Source organism: Epinephelus fuscoguttatus, linkage group LG20, assembly GCF_011397635.1.
Source record: "Epinephelus fuscoguttatus linkage group LG20, E.fuscoguttatus.final_Chr_v1".
In the NCBI taxonomy this organism is placed as follows: domain Eukaryota; kingdom Metazoa; phylum Chordata; class Actinopteri; order Perciformes; family Serranidae; genus Epinephelus; species Epinephelus fuscoguttatus.
The window spans coordinates 1,484,417-1,506,699 of record NC_064771.1 but is presented as its reverse complement, the minus strand read 5'-3'; the positions used below and the strand labels follow the sequence as shown (position 1 = coordinate 1,506,699).

Sequence of the window (22,283 nt, the reverse complement as noted above, 5' to 3'; positions counted from 1 at the left end):
GGAGAGTGTATTTATGTAATGTGTCTATCTGCTTAGTGATGGATTAGTATAGCTTGAGATTGGGGGTAGGACTAGACAAGCACGTTGCTTCTTCCTAATCCTTGAACATGAAATGTGAATTTATATTTCTCATTCTAAGTCTGTTTATGATTTCTCGTTTGTCCCTGTTTTGTAGTTTTTTCCCCTACAATATATTGTATTTTATTTTCTTCTTCTTCTTCTTTTTATCATTATTATTATTATTATCATTACATGCTCAAAATAAATAAATCAAATCAAATATGATATACTGATTCTGTTTCATCACAATACAATATACCAATTCTGTTTCATCACAATATGATATACCGAGTCTGTTTCATCACAATACAGTATACCGATTCTGTTTTATCACGATACAAAATACTGATTCTGTTTCATCACAATACAATATACTGATTTGGTTTCATCACGATTTGGTTTCATCACAATACGATACACCAATTCTGTGTATGGTTCAACATGTTATTATTGGTTAAATGTGCAGAGCAGGTTGAAAATGAGTTGCTCTCTCTCCCCTCGTCTGTCTCGCTGTCTGTCTGTTCCTTCGGTGCACTGCATGGTGGGGTATAGTGCTTGGTGAGCAACCATTGGTTGTACAGTGCTCAAGCCGACTTAGCGACATGCAGTAATAGGATGTGAATGTTTGCAAATGAAGAAGAACTAACTTTTCAGAAACTGAGGAGAGAGAGAGAGAGAGAGAGAGAGAGAGAGAGAGAGAGAGAGAAGGAAAGAAGGGGCTCGGTGTATCATAGGAGGTCCCCCGGCAGACTAGGCTGATGTCAGCCTAACTGGGGGCTGGTCCAAGGCAAGCCTGAGCCAGCCCTTACAATAAGCTTTATTAAAAAGGAAAGTCTTAAGTTTAGTCTTAAATGTGGAGACGGTGGCTGCCTCCTGGACTGAAACAGGAAGGTGGTTCCACAGAAGAGGAGCCCAATAGCTGAAGGCTGTGGCTCCTGTTCTTATTTTGGAGACTTTAGAAACCACAAGTAACCCTGCATTCTCAGAGCACAGTGTTCTGGTGGGATAATATGGCACTATGAGCTTTCTAAGATATGACGGAGTCTGACCATTTAGAGCTTTGTAGGTTAGGAGAAGGATCTTAAATTAAATTCTGGATTTTACAGGGAGCCAGTGCAGAGAAGCTATAACAGGACAAATATGGTCTCTTTTTTTTAGTTCATGTCAGTACACTTGCTGCTGCATTCTGGAGTTTTTAAAGATTTATTAGAGCTACCTGATAATAGGGAATTGCAGTAATCCATCTTTTTGGGACAGGATAGGCCTAATCTGTGCAATATTGCGCAGATGAAAGAATGCAGTCTGTGAAGTTTGTATTATACGGGAGTTAAAAGTTCTCATCAACTATTACTCTGAGGTTTCTTACGGTTGTGCTAGAGGCCAGAGCAATGACATCCAGAGAAACTATATCTTCAGATAGAGAGTTTCTGAGGTGTTTGGGGCCAAGAACAATAACTTCAGTTTTGTCTGAATTGAACATAAGGAAATTTGAGCTCATCTTTCATCTTTGAAAGAAAGGGAGGATAAGACATGGGTCTATAGTTGGCTAACGCCTCTAGATCCAGGGTGGGCTTTTTTAGAAGAGGTTTAATTACAGCTACCTGAGAGGACTGTGGTACATAGCCTATTAATAAAGACATATTGATCGTGTCTAATATAGAAGTGATAACTTAAGATAAGACTTTTTTAAGTAGCCCAGTTGGGATGGGGTCTAAGTGACATGTTGATGATTTAGATGAAGAAGTCTTTGAGGTCAGTTGTTGAAGGGTAATCAGAGAGAAGCAGTCCAAATATATATCAGGTCTTACAGCTGTGTTGAAGTTCCCTGTGTTTCAAGGCAGATTAGTACTGTCTGAGGGTAAGAGGTAATGAATGTAGCCTCCAATAGTTAGAATTTTGTAATTAAAAAAAGCTCAGAAAATCATTATTTCTGAGGGCTGAAGAAATGCAAGGCTCAATAGAGCTGTGACTCTCTGTCAGCCTGGCTACAGTGCTGTTCTTATTTTTGTATCTTTTTCGAAACTTACCAGTATTTATACCAGCTGGCTATTTTAAATTGAATTGATACAATCATTTTAGATTTCATCTGGGGTTACAAAACATACAGATTATCTAAAAAACATTTATTTACACCCACTCTGCCCACTCCCAGTATTTAAAGATTATTATTGGGCAGTTAATGCTCGGGCAATGGTATACTGGCAACTGGGATTTCCAGACCATGAATCACTTAACTCTGCCCCCCTCTGGATAAAACTAGAACTCATGTCCTTACTAAAGCCACATGTCTCACTGTCTTCCTTACTGTTTACCAATACTGCATCACCTGTTAAATCAGTAAGTCACAGTTTTGTTGTCAGAAAATCACTCAAGATACTCAATCAAATTAAACATGTTTACAAAATTCCTAATGTATCAATATATACACCAATCTGTCAAAATCATGCCTTTGCCCCAGCATTGCTGGACAGTACATTTGCTGCATGGAGTGTAAAAGGTCTTAACTGTATAAATGACTTTTATATAGATGGCAAGTTTGCATCTTTTGATCAATTAAGTCAGAAGTATAATTTGCCTCATTCTAATTTTTTTCGTTATATGCAACTTAGGCACTTTGTAAGGGAAAACATTCCCCAGTTTGAATCCAGGTGTGAGAGCTACACTCTCCTGGATCTGCTTTCTCTTTCTCCAGACAGAAAGAAAGTTATTTCCAAGTTTGTAAGTCTCTTTTCCAATGGATCTGAATCATCATTTTCCATTAAGAAGGCGTGGGAAAGAGAAATGAATGCTGTACTGCCCAACAAATATGGAAGACTGCACTCTCCTGTGTACACAAGTGCTTAATAAACAGTAGACATAGGTTAATACACTTCAAAGTAATCCATCGTTTCCATTATAGTAAGGTCATGTTACATAGGTTTTATCCCTCTGTGTCTCCAACTTGTGATAAATGTAAATCAAATGACGCCACTTTGCTGCATCTATTCTGGAACTGTTCACTAATCTTCTCATTTTGGTCAAGTATTTTTTCATTTTTTTCTGGGGTATATGACCGAACACTCTCCGGACAGAGACTTGGGGGGGGGGATATGTTATATAAGAACTCAATAAAAAAAAAGAAATCAAAAGTTATTAGATAATGGTCTGATAAAGCGAGATTCTGTGGAAAGACTATTGAGTTTTCAGTTTCAATTCCATACGTCAGAACAAGATCGAGGGTGTGGTTAAAACAGTGAGTGGGTTTATGTACACTCTGACTGAAGCCAGTGGAGTCTAATAATGAGACAAATGCAGGAGCATTCAACATGAATATTAAAATCACCTACAATAATAACTTTATCTGATTTAAGAACTAAACTAGATAAAAACTCGGAATATTGGCCACAAGCATGGTACACTATAACAAAGAGAGGTGGCTGTGAGGTTTTCTAGTTCGGATGTAAAAGACTAAGGACAGGGCTTTCAAAGGAATTATAATTTAGTTTAAGTTTAGGGCTGATTGATAGACTAGGGCCAAAAATGGCTGCAACTCCCCCTCCTCAGCCGCTGCCTCTAGGATTGTGTGTATTATTATGACTGGGAGGAGTGGATTCATTTAGACTAACAAATTCATCATGACACAGCCAGGTTTCAGTAAGACAGAGTGAGTCAATATGATTATCTGATATTAATTTGTTCACTAACACTGTTTTAGATGATAGTGACCTGATATTTAACAGTAAACATTTAATTCTCCTGTTCTGCCTTTCTGTCACAGAAGAGGTGTTAACTTTAGATTTAAATAATTTAGATCGTCGAGGGACAGACACTGTTTTTATAACATGATTGGTGGGTAACTGCACTAGTAGCTCAGAGAAGCGTTTAAGACTGTGACTGTGGGTTGTCAGGGTTTTGAATCACTAATAAACTTAGCCAGGTTTCTAGAGATGAGCGCAGCTCCATCCAAAGTGGGATGAATGCTGTCTCTCCTAATCAGATCATCTCATCACTGGTCAGATTTGGGAGGGGTCTGGAGAAAACTAGTCAGGGTCCAACATGGTTTTTGCATATGCACACACCGACGCAACATTAATTTTTATTGACCAGCGATTGCTGTAACTGCTGCACGGGGATTGCCAGAGGACAGCTAGCAGAAGCTATGCTTATGAGCACACCTGGAAGGTTGCAGTGACGTATTCAGGCTTCTTTCCATCCCTTCATCCTCTTCTGATGATCATTTATAATTTCACTTTATTATATATTATCTGTATTTATTATTTGTCTTTATTATTATTTATTATTTTTATTATTTGTAGAAAATATGTTCATCTTTGTGGTGCATAGTTGTTACAATGATGAGGCTTATTAACGAATAATGTAATTTACACTTTAGAACACCTGTAAAGTGGAGTGATACATGCAGGGTTAAAAGTCCTAGTGCTTTTGTACTCTATATCAACACTCAAGGAATGCCTCATATCCAATGACATGGTTGAAACTAATTGTTGTATAATGTCCTATGACTGATTGCCAGTCTTTTCCCACAAACTGTCATAACTCTTTAACACAGTATTAGATACACTTAGACACAGACATATGTGATAGTATTTAGCCGTTCTGTGGGACTACAGGAAAGCGGATCAGTTTAAAGAGAACTCACTCGTCATGGGTCTGTCTCACTTTTGATCAGTTTTGTATAAATAATCCCAAACAGAATTCCACTTAAATTATTGCTGACATCAGCATTACTGTCTATCACTATGTTTTTTAAGCAGACCTGGATGTAGATGCAGACTGAAATATTCAAAACATTTACTGTTATCAAAATGGATTTAGTGGATTGTTCATCTTTAGCAGAGGCATGCACTGTTTAGTGCGTATTCATTGGAAGTGATGTAATTTAGCTACCTTGAACCAATCCTCATCTTGAATGCCCACATGTACTTAATGGTTTCTTGTTCAGTAGATGTGTTTTCTAACTCAAAGCCACTATCCTCTCGTCCAGGCCCCAGCACTGCCATTGATACAGCCTGCTCCTCCAGCCTGCTGGCTTTAGAAAACGCCTTCCACGCTATTCGCCAGGGCCACTGTGATGCTGCTCTGGTGGGGGGAGTTAACCTGCTGCTCAAACCAAACACCTCAGTGCAGTTCATGAAACTGGGCATGCTTAGTCCTGAGGGGACCTGCAAGTCCTTTGACTCATCAGGTAAAAGAAAGTGGCGGGGTTTAAGACTCCAGCCATGTGCAGAAAAGTCCCTTGGTTGAATCCAGCTGTAAAGCTTTGTCTCATCTCTCTCTCCTTTGTTTACTGTCATCTCCCCACTGTCTCTCACTATCAAATAAAGGCAGGAAATGCCTTCAGGCAGGATTTTGTTTTCAGATCTGTGGCCTAGTTTAAGTATAATCTTATACAGTTAAATTAAAAATATTTTTAATAAATTTGAGTACCTGGTCCTCACAGACAGAGTAGTTACAGTACTGGACCTAGCTGGCTGATGAATGTTATTATCATTACAATGTATACATATTAATTACTGTCAAAAATTATCCCACTTTTTGTGTTTGTTACTATGAGGTCAGTTGAACTCTGCTTTAGGTCCCCTTTGAAATATTGTACAGCACTCTAACCAAGTCTGTAACATTCATCAGTATATTTACATCAGCAGCTCTGTTTCTCATCATACATCTTTGATCTGAAAGCTTTTTCACCACTATTTACTTAGAAAAAGTCATAATGATTGAACTGAGTATTATGTAATATTAGCACTTGTTAATACGCTCTATGTTCATATGTGTGTGCAATACAATATCAAGTTTATATATATTTTTTATTTATTTCTATCATTTTGTTGTCCAGGAAATGGATACTGCCGTTCTGAGGCAGCGGTGGCAGTGCTACTGACCAAACGGTCTGTAGCTAAAAGGGTCTACGCCATAGTGGTCAATGCTGGCAACAACACAGATGGATACAAAGAGCAGGGTGAGGAAGCACACTGTCATAGTCTGTGGTCTCTAAACTCATGCTGTGTGATACAGGAGCACAGAGATCTCACTGAACCTATAGAGATACTCGAGAAAGATGGGATGACGATCTGTAGAGAAGTTTGAATGGTTTGAATGCTAGAAAAAGATTTTTAAATGTTAAAATTTGAATTAATCTACCAGTTTTTTACCCAGTTAATCAGTTCAACAACAGCTGAAAGAAACAAAGAGAGCCTCTTGTGTTGCACACATTATTTGAACATCAACTATAAGGTCCAAATTGGGTCACAACTCTTAAACAGCAAACCAAAATAGCAGAATTGAACAGAAATGTCAGTTGGTGAAGATTTGTGATGTAAATGTGTGAGTACAATAGCAGTTAGCCAGTAGTTCTGGTATTGGGTTCCATACTAATCCTGACACACTCCTGTTGCTCCCTAAGGTGTAACATTCCCTTCAGGTGAGATGCAGCAGAGACTGGTTCGTTCTCTTTACCAGGAGGCAAATATAAGTCCTGAGCAGGTGGAATATGTTGAAGCCCATGGCACAGGAACAAAGGTCAGTGCATACAGCAGTCTAGTTTTTTAATCACATGCTTAGCCTGTATTCAGTGCTGGTCTTTGCATTGCAAGACAAACAGTTGATAAGAAAACTTAATTTTCACAAACACTTCTACTTGATCTTCACAAATACATCAGGAGAGTCTTACATCTGTGTCACTCTGCTCTCTACATACAGGTCGGCGACCCACAGGAAGTGAATGGCATTGTGAGTGTGTTCTGCCAATCAAAGCGGGAGCCTCTGCTCATTGGCTCTACCAAGTCCAACATGGGCCATCCAGAACCGGCCTCTGGTCTGGCTGCGCTAGCTAAGGTGAGAGTGATAGCACTCCTGCCATCTGTTGCTCTCAAGATTCAAAACAACAACATGCTTTTTCATAGTGTTTTGTCTTTTGCAATTGGATTGTTATTGTTCAGTCCATGTCTGGAATCAAAGTATTTCTACCTGTTGTGAATGTCCACACTGGAAGGTAGGGTGAGAAACTTGCTGTCATAGCCTCTTCCTGGCTGCAACCCACTGCCTGTCTGATCTCTGATCAGACTGTCTGACTGTATCTTCTGGAAGACATTCATTGCGTTATTCACACAAAACGTGACTGATGTTGTTGTGTGAGGAATGAAGAAAGAGGGCTTGAAGGGAGGTTCAAACTTCACCTGCTTTTACATCATCACACATCTGACCAAGCTCTAAGTAAAGTGAAAGGGAGTGACAGATATTTAAGGGGGTTAAGTTCTTTAAAGACGTGAAACATGTTACATTGCTGGCTTCATTGAGCTGTTAAGCTTTTTATCACTTAGACATAGGAGATTTTTACAGCAATGTTCTTATGGTTTTTTCTTATGGCATGACAGGACATTTATGGAAAGAGATGAGTTCAAACATTTAATCATATGAAGGAAGCTTACATTACTGATTGTAACTTATTTTGTGGTTGAAGTGTTAATTGCCTTTGTGTGCTTTCTTTACTAATGAATCTCATAATATGGAAATGTGTTCACTTATAAAGAGTAAAGGGCTGTGCACCTGCCACATCTTCAACCACCTGGAAAGTGCGTGGTTGGGCGCTTGGCGTTACGTTTGTGCCTACTCTGTGCCAAGTTTCAAGGGCGCAGAGGCAGGTTGTGCGTCTGAGGCTCCTAAGCAACCATAACCAGCACCTTATCAATTAAGTTCAATTCAACAGGACCTTATATATCCCAAAGGAAATGCTCTCTGCCAATTTGGCATATGGATAAGGATAATGTACATAATTGTTGTGGTGAATTAATGAATGCAGTTGGGGGGATTGTTGGCAAATGTTTTAAAAAGCCTAGGAACTCAAATAGAAAATCCTGTTAACCTTGGGTAAATGAGTCCATTCGAAAACTAATGAAACAGCGGGGTCTGGCTCTACAAACTGTAATGAAAAGCTGCTTAAATAATGACATGGCTATATATAAAGGGCTAAGAAATTGTGTTTGTAAAGAATTAAGAAATGCAAAAGCTGAATATTATATATCTGTAATCACAGAGGGAAGAGGAAATTGTTCTGCAATGTGGAAACAAATTAATAGTTTAATAAAGCCGTTAGGCAAATCAATAACAAGAATATGTGAACTTAAAATTGGGAACCAGTCATCTTCTGACAGTAAATTGCTCATGTATTCAATAACTTTTTTGTTTCCTCTGTCGAGGAACTCGCCAATAACTTTAAAGTTCACAATATGGAGCTATCTGACCCAAATAATGTATTTGATAATGTCTTTACATTACAGCAAACAAATCAGCAATTATTGATAAACTTACCAATAGCCACTCAAAAGATTTCTTACACCTGGACACTGCCTTTCTGAAAAGACACAAGAACACTTTGGCAACACCTCTCACTCATCTAGTCAACCTTTCTCTTACTATTGGGATCTTTCCCAGTAAATGGAAACTGGCCCGTGTCATACCCATCTTTAAATCAGGAACAGTTGATCAGACATGTAATTATAGGCCAGTCAGTGTATTACCTGTATTTTCCAAGGTCCTTGAAAAAGTTGTTGCTCATCAGTTGCTCACATATGTAGAATCAAACAATCATCTGCATCCCCTACAGTTTGCCTTCCGTCTGAGTTACTCCACAGAGACTGCTAACTGCTTTCTTGTAGAACAGCTCAAATCTTCAATTGATAAAGGTGAAATAGTTGGGACAGTCTTTCTGGACCTGAAAAAAGCTTTTAATACATTAAATCACAATATTCTCATTCATAAACTCTCAAAATGTAATTTCTCCAACAAAATGTTACAGTGGTTTCAATCTTATCTGTCTGACTGAGAACAGTGTGTTATCATTAATAACTTCTTTTCTACAGACTAGAACTGGAGTACCTCAGGGTTCTGTTCTTGGTTCGCTCCTTTTTAGCTTGTACATTAATGACTTACCAGAATCATGTGTTGGAGCAGGTTTTCAGATGTATGCGGATGATATGGTCATACATGTATCTGTGAAAACTGCTCTGGCAGCTTCCAAACAGCTGTTAGGTCATTTAGAGTCCATAGCAGCATGGTTTCAAAACTCACATCTCTCCCTTAATATTAAGAAGACGGTGTCAGTTTGCTTTTCTGCCAGGGCTCGATCATCAACAGAAGCTAATGTGTTAAATCGAAATATTAATGGACAACATATCAAAAAGGTCTCAGATGCAAAATACCTCGGCCTCATGTTAGATTCACAGCTGAAACCCAAGAAGCACATTAAGATGGTGAACAGGGTTGCAAAAGCAAACTTACATACATTTAGACTTATCACGGACTGTCTCCCATTTCACGATGCAAACAGTTTCATGCATGCTATGATTTTTTCACATTTAAGTTACTGCATAACCTCTTGGTCACAAGCAGCACCTACAAAAATTAAGCCTCTTATGATGATATATAATCGGGCAATTAAAATTTTAGACAGGAAACCAATAAGAGCACATCATTGCCATGTTCTTCAGAAACTAAATATACTAAGTTTTTATAATTTGATTAATTTTTCCAATTTCAAACTCATCCATAAATGCCTACATAATCAGGCTCCCCAGGTGCTCAATGACCTTGTGGTTCCACTTAGAGCTTTTAGCTCAGTAACACGTGGAGCAGCCAATGGTAACTGTAAGATTCCCTCACGTAAATCCTCATTTGGACAAACAGCTTTTTCTGTCCGTGGAATTAACATGTGGAATTCTGTACCTACAGAACTCAAATTAGATGCTGATTTCGGTCACTTTAAACTCAAACTGAAACAGTTTTTGAAGAGGGATCAGTTATGCAGTCATAAATAATTTGGTGCTGTGTGCTTCCTACTCTATCATGCTTATTATGTATTGCAGTTTGTGTCTTTTATTGTTCTGTCTGTACTTTTATTGTTGTGTGTACTTTACACTGTCACATGTGTTTTTGTTGTTTAGTCTTTTGGATCTTAAGGCACAGCTAGGGATGGGCATTGCAAATTAACTCAGGCTACAAAGGCTGTGGTGTGTGGCATTTATGTATGCTATACAGTTGTCCCAATACAAATAAACATTAAATAAATAAAAAATTGTTCCAGAGAATGCTTGGAATTGCAGTAACACTAAACACAGTTACCACTATTTAAACTATTCACAACCAGTACCTAGTAGACAACCAGTGGGTTTCCGGGGCCAGGGTCAATTACTGGGCCCGGTTTTATAACAACACTGTTAAATATCTAAAAATATACAAATGTGATATAGCCGCAAGCGTCAATTCTAGGGTTCAAGTCAGCATGGAAGTTGAAAGCTTGGTAAGATCAAGATCTTTGACAGTTAAGACACCCGTTTGTAACATGAACAACAGGTTTTATGACCCTTCAGGCTTGAACCCCTAATAATAATAAAACAGGACAAAAACAAATGGGTTTCGGCCCTTCGGGCTTGAACCCCTAATAATAATAATAATAATGACTAGAACTGCAAGCAGTTATGAGCGGGGGCCAAGCCTCCCTGCGCAACTCGGCCCCCGGGTGTCGCGGAGCCCTTGGAAGTCGGCCCGACCAAACATCACTAAGCTTTATGGCTGGCCTCAGGAGCGACTCTGCATCACGCTCACCAAATTTCATGCGAATCTGATCAACTCTCATGTCACTTGATGTTTCTCTGTTTATAGCGCCCCCTACCGGTTAATTTGTGGCAAATTTGGCCCAGAGCCTCTGGTTGACATCTGAAACAAGTGAATTGAGTTTGATGTTGATAGCTTTTACTTTGACAAAAATATGCAACGGTATGTGTTTTTTAGCTAGCAGAAAAAAAATGTTTATTTATGAGTACCGCATTTTTTGGAGTAGCAAAATTCTTTTGATAACTTTTGATCAGGCCAGTCTGGAGATTGTATGTGTAAAGTTTCGTGCAGATGAAGCTTAAACGCTAGGAGGAGTTTGAAAAATTAGTTTTTTGATGTGTAGTGACTTACTAAGAGACATGTGCAGTGGGAGTGGGCGTGGCCTATGTCAGAAGATGCAACTCTATTTAGGGAACACGTGGATATAAAGTTTATGAAGATGTGATTTAAAATGTGGAAGTTACAGGCCAAAACATGTTTGCTTCCGTTATAGCGCCACCTAGTGGAGTAGACACACAATTTTTGGTATGGGTGGTCTGTGTGCTATTCTATATATACCCTGTGAATTTCAAAGCCCTCAGTATAAAAATAAATGTTTGTTGTTGATCTTGCCACGCCCACTTTGACCAGTCGTGATAAACTTCAAGTTATGGCCTCAGGAGTGACCCAGCATCATACTCACCAAATGTCGTACAAATCGGTGCTGCCATTTGAGAGATATAAATTTCCCATATTTGCAGCGCCCCCTAGTGGCCAACATTAGTCAAATTTGGCTCATACCCTCAGAGTCACATGCCAAGCAAGGATCTCAGATTTAGTGTTGTTAGCATTTATTTTGACTGAGATATGCAACAGTTCGTGTTTTTATAGGTAGCTAGCAAAATGTATTTGTTAATAATTTGTGCATATTTGTACCGAGCAAAATTCTTTTGATAACTTTAGATTAGGTCCAGCTGACGACTGTCTGTGCCAAGTTTCACGCCGATCGGACAAAATCCCAAGGAGGAGTTTAAAAAAGCAGGTTTTCCAGTTTTCATGATTTTTGTGAAAAAAAATTATAGGCAGAAATGGGCGTGGCCCAGCCCAGGTGATTCAGCACTATTCAGGGAATCTGGGGATACGAGGCTGTTGAATGTGTGACATACAGTGTGGGAGTTATAGCCCAAAACGCGTTGACCTTGGTTATAGCGCCCCCTGCTGACGGACCTATGTCATTTTTTTGCGTCTGAGGTACGTGCAGGGGTCTGGACCAACCCTCCAAATGGCACCACCCTCCCTTGCATGGTTTAGCCTGCAGCATCACTTTTACCAACGGAAAAATAAAAATAGAGAAAAACTCATTCATTCATTCATCTTCTAACCGCTTCATCCTCTTGAGGGTTGCGGGGGGGCTGGAGCCTATCCCAGCTACATCGGGCGAGAGGCGGGGTACACCCTGGACAGGTCGCCAGACTATCGCAGGGCTGACACATAGTGACAGACAACCATTCACGCTCACATTCACACCTATGGACAATTTAGAGTTATCAATTAACCTAGTCCCCAATCTGCATGTCTTTGGACTGTGGGAGGAAGCCGGAGTGCCCGGAGAGAACCCACGCTGACACGGGGAGAACATGCAAACTCCACACAGAAGGGCTCCCACGCCCGGGATCGAACTGGCAACCCTCTTGCTGTGAGGCGAGAGTGCTAACCACCACACCACCGTGCCACCCTAGAGAAAAACTACTTACTAATAATAATAATAAAAACCCAAATGAAAACAATAGCGTTCCCAGCACCGCTGGTCCTGGGAACCGCGTATGCTTGCATTCGCGGTTCCCAGGCCCCGCGGGCTTGGCCCCCTAATAATAATAAAAACCCAAACAAAAACAATAGGATTCCCAGCACCGCTGGTCCTGGGAACCGCGTATGCTTGCATTTGCGGTTCCCAGGCCCCGCGGGCTTGGCCCCCTACTAAAACAGGACAAAAACAAAAGGGATTCAACCCCTCTGGCTTGAACCCCTAATAAAACAGGAAAAAAAAACATAGAGTTTCGGCCCCTCAGGCTTGAACCCCTAACAAGATAGTATCATAGCCTATTTACCTGAAATTCTGAGTGCAGAGCTGATCTTCTTCCAAGTGTTGTTCTGTAAGTGTGTATTAGGCCAAAGATACTGTCAGTGGGACACAGGTAAAGCTCTGGCAGCAATGCACTTAAATGATCAACTTCTTCATATTTACCACAGACTGATATTTATGGAAGAAGGGAAGGGTATCTGCCAGTTGTGATTAGTCGGTTCTTGTCACAAGACATGAAGTGTGTGCTGCTGCATTCCAAAAGTTAAACTCGGTTCATCTCAGGGTGCTCTGACGTTATAGCTTGCTTGCCGCGCGTCTACATTGAAAACAGTGAATTTGAGGGCGCATAAACCACGGCATGTGTATAGCCTCAAAGACAGCTGGCCTTATGATTATTGTGGGGAAAACTATTTTTCTGACATGAGAGTAACCTTCCAATTTTTAACAATGTAAAGTTGGCTGATTCACAATGTTATAGTCAGTCTATTAAAAAGATTTTCTTTTCTTTATTTCTTCATAGGAGATTATTTACTGCACTTATGTGAGAAATGTTTTACAGTGATCTCAAGTGCAAGATACATGTGCTCTTTTTGAAAGGAAAGACGCAGGGCGTGTTTGAGACCAAATAAACTACAGAAAAAAAAGGAAGTGATAATCGAATTGAAGCTATCAGAGTTATTTTGACCATACTATAATTCTGCTGTGGTGTCTTGTCTCTTTTAGCTTCATTGGTTGTTTTTCATCCCACATGCAGGTGGTGCTTTCTTTGGAGCGAGGAGTCTGGGCTCCCAACCTGCACTTCAAAAATCCTAACCCTGACATTCCAGCCCTCACTGATGGTCGGGTTCAAGTCGTTGACCAGCCTATTCCCATCCGAGGCGGCATTGTAGGCATTAACTCCTTTGGATTTGGAGGTTCAAATGTTCATGTGATCCTTCGTCCAGCTGAGAAACCAGCTGATGCAAGTGCACTGCCCAGGACGGTTCCCAGGGTGCTTCAGGCCTGTGGACGGACAGAGGACGCAGTGAAGGCCATTCTCCAAAAGGGGAAGGAACATGCTGCAGATGACAGCTTCCTGTCTTTACTCAATGAGGTTTCAGGAGTTCCAACTGCTAGCATGCCCTACCGAGGCTACACTTTGATTGGCTCTCAGAGTGACGTCATGGAGGTGCAACAGGTGCTGGCCACTGGCAAGCCACTCTGGTACATCTGTTCAGGTGAGCCATCAAACAAATAAACAAACAGGTAGATGAAATACAGATTTCATTTTATTTACTTTGAATGAGTTTGCCACTAATTGCTTTTTATGCCTTCGTGCCAGCGATATCTATGACTGGAGGTATGATGTGTTCTGTTGTGCATCCATGTGTACATCTGTCCCATTCTCATGAACACAATATCTCAAGAATACCTTGAGGGAAGTTCTTTTTGGCACAAATGTCCACCTGGACGATGAACTGATTAGATTTTGTCGGTCAAAGGTCAAGGTCACTGTTACCCTGTCTGTCTCATTCTTGTGAGCACAATGGCCTCTAGTTTTGCAGACCGGGCGAGGTGGAGGCGCAGTGCACCTGCACTTCGCCAACTGGGTGTGGCCAGGTGGATTTTTGCCAGTTGGGTGTGGCCAGGCGTTTACATGTGGTTTTCTATATGTTCTCTGACATTTATCCTAACGATATGATACGGTCTTTGTGGGAAAAAAGCTTGTTTAGTGGACTAACTTTGCACTTGAAGATTGCCCTTTCACTTACATTTTAACAGGTCTGACACTACTATGCGCCCCGGCTGTATCTAGGCTAACGGCTAACATGCTAACTATTATTTTTATGTCACTAGTCACTTGAAACAAATTTAGGACGATGGGAGACAGGTTGAAAGAAACCGAAATTTCCCTTTAAGGCCACACATGCGTGGAGGTGTCGCTAACCAGAGGAGAGGAAGAAGAGGAAGAGGTGGGGGGGATCAATAAATAAAATAAATTGAACGTTGAAATAATTTTGGGTGATTTGTTGTAGCCTATATTTAATGTGATTGAGTAAATTAACACCATAAATGTGTGAATGGATGTACACATACTCACATTTAAGGACAGAGCTGTGCAGCCAGGTGGTCTCTCCTCTCCCGCGCGCCCTGGTGCTCTTCCTGCTGATTCGGCACATGCAGTTCGGCCTCTCTCTGTGTAAGTCCTCCTCCTCCTCGCAATAATGTACTCCATCTTTGTAGATCACGTTAAGCAAGAACATTTTAACATTTTTATAGGCAATCACATGAAGCACGTAAACCCTTAAGACAACGAACATAACTTACAATTTGTTGACAGCGTTTCTGTCATGCGCGCGTGCTCTCTCTTTCTTTCTCGCAGTCTCAGTTTGTTTCTTTTCTTTTGACTTTTCTAAGATGACGGATGCTGAATATATACTACTCCCTATCTGATGCTGTGGCTGTGGTTGGCTGAGAGGGATGTGAACTCATTAGTTAGCAGCTGTGTTAATCAAATCAGGTTGGGTTTCCATTACGCGTGCCAAACGTGCCTAACGGTGCCAATCCCCTTTGATCTGACATCAGATGTGACGGGCATTTATGTGCTGATTGCAGATAGTTGTATTTAATAGTGGTTTTGTGGGTATTTACTGCATTGTTAATGTGGCTGACATTCTGGAAACCTGCCTGAGTTTTTGGTGACGTGTGCGCACTGTCTACCGGTCAGCCAAACTTCCGCTACACCGGCTGCGCTCCGCCTGCGCTGACAGTAGACCTGGTTTCAGCTGGTGAGCTTTTAGCGTACCTTCGGCGAAGCCTTTTGGCACGAAACTGTCACTGCACCAAGCTGGATCTGTCGACACATCCGCCTGCTGCCACACCCATCTCAGCGCACCTCGGTCTGCCAAACTACCAAACTGAGCACGCCTCAGGTTGCGCTGCTCGAAACTAGCTCTGCGCGGGGTTCGCCACCCTGCGCCGCACCGGGAAACTAGAGGCCAGTGTCTCAAGTACACCTTAAGGGAATTTCTTCAAATTTGGCACAAACATCCTCTTTGTATCACAAATTAACTGATAAGAATTTGGTGGTCAAAGGTCAAGGTCAGTGTGACATTGCCTCCGCCTCATTCTTAAAGAAGACAAGAATGAACAATTCCTTGAGTGAGTTTTCTCAAATTTGGCACAAATGGTCTAAAGAATGAACTGCTGAGAATTTCGTTGTTGAAGGTCAACGGTAAAGGTCACTGTGTCATCACAAAATATGTTTTGGCCATAACTGAAGAATCTATATGCTAATTAAAATTTCATACAAATTAAACACTTTTCTGGTCCTTACTTAAAATCATATCTCAGGAACAAAAGGGGAGATATTTGGTCAGATACTTAACTTGGTGACTCTAATCTTGAAACTGTGTTGATTGTATAAATCTTCTGTGCTTCCGGGGTGAAGATGTGTGCGAAGCATCCATGTTTTTACAGACATGGATTTAAACTGTAAAAGAAAGTAGACTGGTGCATAGAGGCATACAACCGTGGGGCAGTAATTCTAGTTATTCTCATTGCTTTTTATTATCTAAAGAGCAAGATGTCTTAAATCTTAAGTACACTCAAGAGTTCAGTTTGTGGAGTATCAGAGTATCTGGAAACAGATGTTGCTGTTGATTTGTTGTTTGTCATTTTTCAATACTGTGAGCAGCACAGATGAAATTCTTTTCACCTCCACTGTATCAAGGGAAAGCAGTAAAGGCAGAGAGAGAGACAGCTTAAAACTTGACAAGTGAAACCAAAATGAGGGCAAATTGATTCTTAGATGCCTCACAGTGCGGACGTGAATGAGTTGGCATTAATCAACAATCAATTGTTCAGTTGCTCTTCCTGAGGTTACTACCATTCCCCCCCGGTTAAAGGTTTTTTTGGGGGGAGTTTTTACTTATCCGCTGCGAGGGTCCTAAGGACAGAGGGATGTCGTATGCTGTAAAGCCCTCTGAGGCAAATTGTGATTTGTGATATTGGGCTTTATAAATGCAATTGATTGATTGATTGATTATGTAAATGTTTGTAAATGTCTAAGTGGTTACATTGACAAGACGAACATGAAGTATATTGTGAATATGTACTTACACTACCGCCCAGAAACTAACATTAACGAGAGGAGCAGCGATCAGCAACCAACACACGCTACAGCATTAACCAAATTAAAACACCTCCGTGGTGAAGAAAATAACTCTCTGCTCAGTCTGTTTTACCTTTAAAAACCCCTTGCCTGGCCTGTACAGTGTCTTGGCTTTCACCAGCATTAACAGAGAGAGAGGCTGCTCCTAGCTCCTCTGTTGGCATAATGTCAATAACAACACAGCAGCTGTGGCAGAGCACTCCACCTCCCCCTCGTGTTATTCTTATGCACACAGGAGATTGCAAGGATGCTTTCAGATTAATTAATTAATTATTCAATGCAGTTAACATTTTAAAATAAAAAGGATACGGACCATATATTATTGAGTAGAGCATGAATTGCATACTGTTTCAGGGGAAATATTACAGTCCGCTATGCAAACACTGGATCCTACGCAGGCGTGTGTATATCCCGTATATGTGTATATCCCACAGTGGATGCTATGCTATGCTATGCTATATTTTATTTTAAAAGAAAGAGAAAAATAAATCATATGTTGAAATCAAACATTTCAATGTGATGTGATGCATCGATTGAATCGTTACCCTCTGAATCATAAATGAATCATGAGGTGCCTGAAGATTCCTACCCCTAATAGACAGATACCAACAGTAAAGTGAGAATTTGTAATTCAGGTGAAGTGACCTATTAATAATTTCTGTAGAACTGAGCAGAATTTAACAACTATTGTGTATGCCATTGGAAACAGTGTTTGTCTGTTGGGATTTTTGGCACATTTGACTTTTAAGATTAACTGATCTCCTCTGTCTTTTAAGTGACTGATGGTTTACTGGATTAAGGTGTGTGACTGTTTATTGTATTAACAGGTATGGGAACACAGTGGGCAGGTATGGGTCGCAGTCTCATGCAGCTGCCAGACTTCAGAGAGTCTATTCTGCGGTCAGACATAGCCCTGAAGGACACCGGCCTGGTTGTGTCTCGCCTGCTCATGGATGCAGATGACACCACCTTTGAAGACACTGTCCATGCCTTTGTTGGCCTAGCCGCCATACAGGTAGAGTAGAAACTCCATGTGTGAAAGGGGATCTCTGGCATTGGTGTCATTTTGATAATGGACCACAGGAGAGAAGCCTTCACACTAAGTGCTGATGGAAATATGTTGACTTGTATTTAGATATTAGTTCTTTTATGTAGCTTACCAAAGTTACATATTTGGAAACTCAAAACTTCTACATGTACCTCTCATCTTACTGATATCTCGTTACATGTCAGAGATGGTATATCTCAAGGGGTTTATTCTAGTATAATAAATTTGACAACAACAATCATCTATTTCCATATGGTATCTGGGATACACTTGCTTATATTTTGTTATGTTCAAGTGCTGCTGTACTGGTAAAGAAAAATAGTAAGGGAGGGTCAGCACATCTGCGTTTATTCTACCATGCAGCGTAAAACAAAGTCAGACTAAACAGAAATGCAATTATAAAATCATGATAAACAACTAAGTCCTAGAAACAACCCAAAAGATGTCTAAACCCTGCCTCCCCAAATAAATAAATAACTTACACATGAAAGGTATCTCATGTGTGTTGTGTGGTTCCCTACAGATAGCTCAGATCGACCTGCTCACTAAGCTGGGTCTGCAGCCTGATGGTATCATAGGACACTCAGTGGGAGAGCTAGCCTGTGGCTACGCTGACGGCTCCCTCACCCACAGTGAAGCCATCCTGGCTGCCTACTGGAGAGGCCGCTGCATCAAGGAGGCCAACCTTCCTCCAGGAGGCATGGCTGCAGTGGGTAAGAGAGAGCAGTGATTCTTTACCACATTTCAACAGCTGATATCATTAAATATGTTGTCTTGTTTGGAATGAAAACCTTTGTAGTCTGTCATCTAAGGGTTGTTTTTTTTTTTTTTTTTGAATGCTACAATCTATGTGAAAGAGTAAGTCAGGATTTCTAAGCTAAATAAATCAATAACATAAAAAAGGTTTTAGGTGAAGTTTGGAAGGAAGCTTTAATAGTTTTAAATTTCTGTGATGGTGACTTCTAGTGAAATCTGTTACAGTGTACTGTATGTAATTATGTTATTAGATATTATCATCATTATATTTTAAATTATGCTTTTTCTGTAAATGTCTGTAGAAAGTAAAAATGAAGTCTTATCCTGAGTACTATAGAGTACCGAGTACTGTCAATTATTGAAAGGTCTCACTCCTCTCACTGGGCTCAGTTTTTGTGGCTTCATGCAGATTAGCAAAAATGTGCTTACTTTATAGCACAATAGGATGTTACATTCTGCAAACAATCCCACTATGCAATGAGTTGCATTTCATAGATGTGACGTTACACCTGGCATTAATAATGTGAAATGATAATAATTCATGATCTCAATCTATTGCTTACTATAGAGTAAAGGAGTTTCTGTTATATAGAGTAAACAATTGTATGGAAAGCAGTGAACAAAGATGATTTTGGACTGATGAGATGAAAACAAAAGTCTAAAGTACCTCTTTCGCAGCAGTCATCTCAACACATCAAACTAAGAGAATTGTTAATTCCACAAAATCTATCGCTGTCTGTTTTCCAGGGTTGACCTGGGAGGAGTGTATGGCTCAGTGTCCTAACGGAGTGGTTCCTGCCTGCCACAATGCTGAGGATACTGTCACCATCTCTGGTCCACAGGTCAAACATTCTAGGAGACTTTTGCTTTTATAGGGTTGTTAACACGCAGAGAACCTGAATTTTACACTGTGACAACACTGAGCCAGCTTAATGCTTGGAATGTTTTTATTTCCATTTGCTCACATGATGTTAATTTTGTAACTATACCTGTTTTTCAGGATTTTAGCTGTATCCTAGAAATTGCAAAATTAGTAAAACTTTGTAATTTATACAAGACTTTTCATGACTAGGCTTTAACAGGGAACACCACCAAAGTGAAGAATTGCAGTATGTTATTTACATGGCAAAGGAAAGTACTCAGAACATTCCCCTCAGTGTCATCTAGAACATCGTTCACCATTCATTATCAGTGGAGCAGCTCCACACTTTATAACTGATGACATTACAAGTTTGTTTTTAGCACTTTAGTGTTTGCATTTGAAAAGGAGTTGCTCATGTGTACTAATATTGTGGACTATTTTAAACCATAGGAATAATGTATGAATTTTGAAAATGGCTGTAGTTCCTTTTTAAATCTTGTTGAATACTACAGGTTGGAAGACACTGTTGTGGAAAATTGTGCACATAGCTAAGCAAACGAATCAGCAAACTTACAAGACCTTCACTTTAGATAAAAATTGTAACTTTTTTTAGCAGAGAGGAAGACAGGAAGTCAGAAGAGGAATATAGTAGTTGATCAACAGCAACAAAATAACAACACAAACGATGCCAGGATGCTTTAAACTATGTAAAACCACTGTCAGATTGTAAAAACATAATAGCACCTCTATTATCTAATGTTAGCATGAATACACTGACCTATCCAGTTTTTCCTAGTAGCAGAGTGTTGTGTCTTGACAGGTGTGGTGTGTGTGTGTGTTTTATTAGGAAGCAATCAGTAAGTTTGTGTCTGAGCTGAAAGAGCAAGGAGTCTTTGCCAAGGAGGTTCGCAGTGCTGGTGTCGCTTTCCACTCATACTACATGGCCTCCATCGCTCCAATCCTGCTGGCTGCCCTGAAGAATGTACGTGGCTCTGCAGTCTAGCTTTGACTCTTGCTGTCACACTGACAGCTACTGGAGGTCTTGGAAACACAGTTTCACTTTCATTTGGTGTATTACTATATGAAATGCACTATTTCATGGATTATCTTTGGTATGTTATTTTTATGCCTCTGTGCCAGTGATAGCCGTGGCTGAAGGCATTATTTTTTCAGGTTGTCCACCTGTCTGTACATACATACATCCCTCTGTCTGTCCCATTCTTGTGAACGTAATATCTCAAGAATGCCTTGAGGGATTTTTTTTTCAAATTTGGCACAAACGTCCCCTTGGACTCAAGGATGAACTGATCAGATGTTGGTGGTCAAAGGTTAAGGTCACTGCAACCACACAAAATATGTTTTTGGCCAAAACTCAAGAATGAATACACTCAGTATGACAACATTTTACAGAAATGTCAAACAGGATTATATGATGAAGTAATCACATTATATATCCAAAAGTTCAAAAGTCAACTTCACTGTGACATCATAATAATCTGCTAAAACACTTTTCTGGCCATGATTCAACGTCATATCTCAGGAACAGAAAGGGAGACATACTGAATCTTGGGTGTCCACCTTGAAACTGTGGAAATTCTAGTTTTAAATCATACATGTTATTATCATTTTATCTGCTTATTTTCTGTAAATCATTTTTTAAAATTTCTTCTTTTTGACATTTTTTTGACATTTCTTCTTTCGCCGCTGCATTCTGCCCCTGTCCTACCAGGCAACTTGGCACATCAGATTATTATGTCCATTATTATAACCATAGGCATGCAGCTTGGCAGGTATTTGAATATTGATAAATAATTTAAAATGTAATCTTGTTTGTAGGTGATCAAGGAGCCATGTCAGCGTTCATCCCGCTGGGTGAGCACCAGCATCCCTCAGTCAGAGTGGGACTCTCCTCTCGCTCTGTACAGCTCAGCTGACTACCATGTCAACAACTTGGTGAGCCCTGTGCTGTTCCATGAGGGTCTCAGTCTGGTGCCTGAAAATGCTGTTGTGGTGGAGATAGCACCTCATGCTCTGCTGCAGGTACGCACAGCAAGTTGTTGCTGGACCACAAACTACATTAGCACATCGTGGCTCTTTTGACAGCTTCTTCTGACTGTCATATTTGAATTGTGGGCATCAAATGACACAACGTGGGTCATGTGTTCTAGACTTCTGACAGACACACTGTATCATCAATGAAGTAAACATCATTGTCTGAGTCTTTGACTGGCTGCTCAGAGTCATTCATCAATTCTATTATATTCGATTTAGGATGCAGAAAACTGTCTTATATATACCTATATATACTATATAGCGACAGTGTGACAGTGGGAAAGGCAAAAAAAAATATAGTTGATTAATTTGCATTTAATTACATGCTGCAACAACATTTTACTCATTAAGGTTGCATTCAAATGTTTAAAACTAAAAACCAGGTTAAAATGTGCCCATGTTATGTATCAAATTGAATATATCAAGCTTGCTAACTGTAAATAAAGGTTGGTGGATGATGGGATACCATAGACAGAGTAGAACTTGAGAGTTATTTATGAAGCATCCTATAATGACTTCCAGCTAGGAGAGGGAAAACCCCAAAGAGTGTTGCATGGCTTATCTACGACATTTATGATGATGTGTTGTAGTTTTTATGCCTCAGTCCTGAGGATAGCTATGGCTGGAGGGATTCTGTTTTGTTTGTCTGTCCGTCTGTCCCATTCTCGTGAACAAGATATCA

General features: G+C 40.2%; 1 protein-coding gene across 1 annotated transcript in view; it reads left to right on the top strand.

The window, feature by feature from the left end:
* fasn (fatty acid synthase) overlaps positions 1-22,283 on the top strand; it is a 96,386-nt gene that overhangs the window by 28,269 nt on the left and 45,834 nt on the right. The window contains exons 5-14 of the mRNA XM_049563855.1: positions 5,045-5,245; positions 5,897-6,019; positions 6,464-6,579; positions 6,760-6,894; positions 13,485-13,947; positions 17,711-17,898; positions 18,455-18,644; positions 19,435-19,529; positions 20,397-20,531; positions 21,386-21,589. Of these exons, the coding sequence (XP_049419812.1) occupies positions 5,045-5,245; positions 5,897-6,019; positions 6,464-6,579; positions 6,760-6,894; positions 13,485-13,947; positions 17,711-17,898; positions 18,455-18,644; positions 19,435-19,529; positions 20,397-20,531; positions 21,386-21,589 (1,850 nt within the window). The remainder of the gene's footprint in view (positions 1-5,044; positions 5,246-5,896; positions 6,020-6,463; positions 6,580-6,759; positions 6,895-13,484; positions 13,948-17,710; positions 17,899-18,454; positions 18,645-19,434; positions 19,530-20,396; positions 20,532-21,385; positions 21,590-22,283) is intronic.